The 6135-nt window shown below is 34.9% G+C and overlaps 1 protein-coding gene across 1 annotated transcript; it reads right to left on the bottom strand.

The window, feature by feature from the left end:
* Nucleotides 1-813: 813 nt before the first annotated feature.
* Nucleotides 814-5515, bottom strand: LOC124828330 (two-component response regulator ORR24). Its single transcript, XM_047301596.2, has 6 exons — nt 5145-5515; nt 4401-4553; nt 3619-4017; nt 3270-3346; nt 1988-3184; nt 814-1353 (listed from the first exon to the last, which is right to left on the bottom strand). Exons 1-6 carry the CDS (start codon nt 5272-5274, stop codon nt 1282-1284), a joined length of 2028 nt encoding a protein of 675 aa, XP_047157552.1. The 5' UTR covers nt 5275-5515; the 3' UTR covers nt 814-1281.
* Nucleotides 5516-6135: the final 620 nt, after the last annotated feature.

Raw genomic sequence — 6135 nt, 5'->3', positions numbered from 1 at the left:
TTAACAAATGTAATTATTGAGGAGTTGTTTTCTAGTTTATCTGTACTTAGTAATTTTATATTTAACAAAAACATAATAACAGATTTAAGTACAATTTTAAATATGACAATAGAAATAAATTAGAACAAGGATCTCTATATATTAATTTTTTCACTTGACAAGTTTATATATATATATATATATATATATATATATATATATATATATATATATATATATATATATAATTATTTTGCACCAACAAAAACTAAAAAAGGATCTAAACCAAACAAATCAAATCTTACATTAAACTAAAATAGTCCAATAGTCCAATTCCTCACGCAGAATTATTCTGATTGCAGATGCATTGACGTGACCATTGGCATAAAATGGAAATCGTGGGCGTAAGTAATTTTATCCTTTTTATCACTTTTTTGACCGTTTTACGTAAAGGTGAGTTAAAAGTTTCGTAAACTTAGTCTCTGTGATGGGTCTCTTGAGTATACTGCAACGCAGAAAAGCATTTCTGTTTAGCTTTATCCAGAAAAAGAGATTCGATTCCTTTATCACTACACGTATATTTTAAACATCAAAATATGTAGTTATTGATAATCCAAACTGTACTAAACATATTCACACATCATAATTTATTAAATTATTACAATATCAATAACTTCACAGCTATAATCTTATAACTATGCATTGTAATTTCTGAAATAATCTTACTTCAAACGAATCAAATATTAGATAAGTTTCAACGTGTATGCCTCACAAGATTTGTATATACTAACGTGAGTAAATAAAACTAAATGCATAAGTTTGGTAAAGACAACATTTCCAAGGAGGGGTGGTGTTTATTGTCATTCATCATCGTAATCACTTACACTTAACAAAGTTGCATTTCCTGATCAGTCTAGAAAGGTGTGAGAAACACTCAGGGTTCAAGTGGGTACTCATTTGTCTAGTGAGTTCCACCTGGCCCGTGTCTGTCTCTTATCACTGCAAAGCATGACTGATGAATGAAGATAAAGGTCCAATTTGCAGGCCAACATGTAAACGGAGATCAAACAAAGTGATTAATAACTTGATAACGCATTGCTGGACCCAAAGACTGGGACAACAATGCATGTGTATAAAATTAGAAAGCCCTTAGAACCTAGAGAACTTTGCTCAGTACAAAGTAACCTGGACAAGCTAAACTCTACAGTAAACTACAGGAAGACAAAAGTGGTTAAACACAATGAAAACTATAAAACTCATCAACATGGAAGCATATGTTGGTATGTGCTGGCAAATCTTCTATCACATAGATAACCCACCAGGGTAATTATCGCAAAAGAGGTTTTCATCCAATAATTTCAGCCTGTCTTTCTCCTGCATGGCATGAACATTGGCACTGAATGAGTTTGGGAGGGAAATATTGAAGACAAATGCAAGATAAAACAATGATCAATAAATACTAAAATACTAGATCATAAATGCTAAAATAACAGGATATAATATTCTCTAGACAAGTTATTTAACCAATCCAGGATAGACAAATAAGATGGATTTAGCCAATGCGAGAGTTAAAAGGATGGTGGTAGTTGCTCTTATTTGGCAGACTTAACACAATGAACACTAACGAAATATATATGTAGCCCATAAATTTTATCATACGGGAAAAGCAGAATTTCACCAAATGCTTATAATGTAACTGTTCAAGCCCTTTGCAGTGTGCAGGACAAGTATAACAATGCTTAAACATTATATAATCCAAGGAGAATGACGTACAGGAAATATGTGACCGGGGAGTGAAAATTATGATTGGTGGGGATGGTATCAGTTTAATAAAAAAGATTCGCATATATTATGCAGTGATTGCATCTACATGAAATACAAAACCGATAGATTTTTAAATAGTAACTTTAAAGCACTTAAGCATGAGACCACTTCGTGTAGTCAACATGATTAAAAATAATACAGAAACATTTTTGGAAAAACCCCGTATATTCATAAATGATATTACCTGTTTCATCATTGAACTGACCAAGTCCTCCAATGAACCAAGATTACTAGAAAAATGACTATGTTGAGACTTCTGCTGGTTCAGGATATTCCCCTGATGTTGCTTAGATGAGATCTCTTCAGTTAATTCCACAAAACCATCATGCTTCATTTGTAAGGGATCACAAAAGTTAAAGTCCAAATTTCTATGTGAGGCTGAGTTTGCTGCTGCATGGCCCGCTGGAACAGCAGCACCATTGACTGGAGTCAGTGAGTTTATTGATGCAAACATATTATTCGAATGATGAGTAGCATCGTGATTTCGGTCATCCCACCCTTGAAACGGTACATTACTGCTTATATTCCCAGGTCTGTTAGTTAAAGTCAACCCTTCAGAATGCATATCGGTCATTGAATCATGGGATTGCCTGGACAGTGAAGTGATGGATGGACCAGTCAGATTCCCACCTTGCAGGGGTATAGTAGCCATGTTATCTGGAGGAGGTACATTTGTCGGTTTAAAACATTCACTTGGAGGGTAAGAGTTTGTCTGGATCACAGATGGCTGCACAGCACTTGTCCAACTATCATTATACCTACCTTGATCCAGCAAAGGCAAAGAAAATTCTGAATGTTGAGAGGCCACTGAAGATAAAGTTTCAATCCTTACACTCCCTTGTGTGCTTTGAGGGCATGGTTCCAACATCAAGCCATTGTTTGAGATACCTACATCTGAAGTGCGAGAGACAGATGTTATTTTTGGTCTTGGATCTGGGAGTTTATTTGAGATGGGAAAATTTGTTTTGGCATTAAAAACGGAGGTCAAATTTTGAACAGAAATGAGACTCTTATTGTTTTGAACAGACAATGGCATTCCCTGAACACCATTCTGATTAACAGGAGTGATGGCTGACCGGAACTTCAGATGATCATTAGTGTTGTTTAAATTTTGTGACTGACTCAACTGAAGAACTCCAGAAGGAAATCCGTGCACATTCAAACCAGCAGGAGTGTTCAACCTATTAATTATCCCACCAGGTGGAAAGGATCTAAAACCATTGTTATGAAGCTGCCCAGAACCAGTCAATGTTTGTAAATGTCCAACCCCATTCACAGAACTCATTCTCAGATAGGATGGATCTGCACCCCCTAAGGCCGCCACCATATTAGCCTGTTGGTTAGCCACGCAACTAATTCTTTTCAGATAAAGCCTATACTTCTGCAGCCATTTCATACAGAAGAAACATTCAGTGAATGGAAAGTTATGTTACAGTAAATTAAAACACAAAGGACTAGAAAAATGCCTGGAGATGGCTCGCCACATTCTCCCTAGTAAGCTTTTCAACATTCATCAAATCAAGAATTTTTTTAGGTACAGCCTCTGCCAGCAAAACAACAATATCAATGGCATAAATTTTGAATAATTGTGACCTTACAATCCCAGGTGTCACTTAAAAATAAGGAAGAGTGTTAAGAAAGTCTTCAGAATAATTAACAACATATATATGTTCTGAACGTTTAATTGAATCTAACCAGATATCAAAAAGCATCATGAAAATAACAAAAATAATGAGAACAATTTGAATAAGCTCATCAAAAATTTGATAGAAGTTATAACAGTTGTCTTATCCTGTAAAAGAGTGAATAACATACTGTCAATGCCTAGCTGATTAACAGCAGCAACAAACTTGCGGTGCAGTTCCACAGACCAAACCACCCGAGGTTTCTTCTGGGTTGACGGGTCATCATTGTCATGATCATTCTCCTGTTCCTCATCTTCATCTTCATCTTGATCCTTCCGTTTCTTAGTCAGCTTCTCATTTTGATCTGAATTTACAGCTCCTGATGATCCATGTCCATTGCCACTATCAGAAGTGGGTTTGTCTAAGTTGCTCGTTTTGTTCTTCTCTTTTGAGTCAAACTTCTTCCTTCTGATTACATGCTGCCAGATGTTCTTGAGCTCCTCCATTCTCACGGGTTTCAGCAGATAATCACAGGCTCCATGAGAAATCCCTTTCATCACCAGCTTCGTATCACCATTTGCAGACAACACTGGAATAAAACATTTTATAACACCAAAGGTTCACCAAATACTCATTGAAGCTGCGCAAATAACTCAAAATAGCCTTCCTACATAACATTATTGACTCTTCACATTTTCACATTTATCAAAAGCCAACTATGAAACTTAAAAAGTTCTATTGCAGGACTGGACTATTTATACAAAAACATAGTACAGATGATTTTTTTTTAAAAGGAAAAGTTAGAAAACTCATTATTTGACATCTAAATACCTTAAATTTCTAACTTGATTAATAACTATATCAATAATTGTTAATCAAGTTAGAAATGGTGAAATAATGATAGTTAAAATGAAGAAATGGTGAACATAGGTACCAAGATCAGATATAAGCATACAACATCCTCTCACTCACTTATGACGGGAAGGTCCATCTCAAGTCCCACTAGCTCAAGCAGCTTAAATCCATCCATGTCTGGCATATGCACATCACTGATTACCAGGTCAAACTTGTCTTTGTGTTCTCTCAAAAGCGACAACGCTGTTATTGCTTGATTTGTCGTAGTTACTGCAACCCCATCCATAACCAAAATAAATATCATTCTGAAAGAGTAAAGAGGCACATTGCACACACATCCGCAGGATAGACAGTTACAAAACTAATGTTCATCAAAGTGCATATTTGGAATTTTGTTAAAGATGGAAGAATCACGTTAGGGATGTGGAAGCTATAAGCCTATAAATATTAGATTCTGAAAATCACGTTTAGGGTGGGGAAGCTACAATTATTAGCTTCTAAAATCACATCCAAGACCTGGAAAATCATGTCCCAAATATGAAACCAAACACGCTACAAAATACTCATGCCAAAGAAATAATGAGATCCTGCATCGAAATCAAGGCACAACAAGCAGTAAAACAAATATGTAGCCTATAATATAACCTACAACAAAAGCTTCCTCTGCAACAATTAAGGAAGTTGGAGTTCACTGTAGTATTCTCTATAAACAATTTTATTAGTAAAAGTATATCCATATTAACTACCACGAACAAAAGAATCTAAAACAGAACACAAAAATCTAAAAGAAAGAACAAAGCACAAACCAAAACCCTAAATCATGAATAAGAGTAAGTAAAAGCAACAGTAGAAGATTCAAACCATGATATTGACATTTCCGGAGGAGGTTTTCCAAAACCATGAGGCAGATGGGGTCATCATCGACGGCGAGCACACGCATTCCGACGGGAAACTCTTCGCCGGAATCACTCATTCTCTTCTCCACAGTCATTTTCTTCTCCAAACTTCACAAACACCACTTCTGTGCTCGTGGTTCAGAAACCAAAACCCAGATAGAAGCTATGAAACAGAAGACACAGAAAACAATTGAAAAAAAAAAAGACTTTTTTTGGTGGGGGAATAAATAGTAATTTGTGAGGACAATGTGAATGAATAATTGAAAAGAACAATAAATGCAAGGAAGGAGCGAAAAAGTTGGTGTCTTTTTGTGCTTATGTGGGTGTCAGCGTGCAACAGTGGAAGGAGAAAGTGATTGAGAAAGAGAGAGAAACTATTATTGTGTGTTCCTATTCACAATCCAAACTTCTATAGACCTAAATATATCATTAATTTATATTATTAAACATGCTCCACTTTTTTTTATGTTAATCTCATATGCTTTTTTAATTAATTAACTCTTTCTACTTTTAAAAAAATTTAACAAGATTGGGCTTTATCAATTTATTATCTATAAGTCATAAATTATCATATTTTACTAAATTGGCTTTTACTCAAACCTCATATACCAACTCATCAAAATTTATTAAAGAGTCTAAAAAAGTTGTCTTCAAATCTTAATCTTGTCTCTTATATTTTTTTTTTTTAATATTGTATATGTTTTTTTATCTCTAAAATTTTAGAATGATTCTCTTCAAAGTTCTTTATAAACAGTACTCATTTTTTCTTAAATAAAATTATTGCAGTGGTCTTAATCACAATCTTGTAGTGAAGCCAAATCTTAAGATTTGTGAGAAAAACATGCGCGTCTTCCGCACGCGCTCGAAAGAGAACCGAATCCAATCAGAATATATTTTCTCATTCATTGGACGTTGGACGGTGCTGGGATAGAAACTGTCTTTTTTGGCTTTTCACT

This window comes from Vigna umbellata, chromosome 2 (assembly GCF_029865625.1).
Source record: "Vigna umbellata cultivar VRB3 chromosome 2, Vumbellata_1.0, whole genome shotgun sequence".
NCBI lineage: Eukaryota > Viridiplantae > Streptophyta > Magnoliopsida > Fabales > Fabaceae > Vigna > Vigna umbellata.
This window is presented reverse-complemented; position numbering and strand designations above follow the sequence as displayed.

Coding starts and splice junctions, on each gene's coding strand:
- LOC124828330 (XM_047301596.2), bottom strand. CDS start 5,274: ATGACTGTGGAGAAGAGAATGAGTGATTCCGGCGAAGAGTTTCCCGTC. Junction 3,185..3,269: donor ATGTGGCGAGCCATCTCCAG/GCATTTTTCTAG, acceptor AAATGGCTGCAG/AAGTATAGGCTTTATCTGAA. Junction 1,354..1,987: donor TCAGTTCAATGATGAAACAG/GTAATATCATTT, acceptor CATGCCATGCAG/GAGAAAGACAGGCTGAAATT.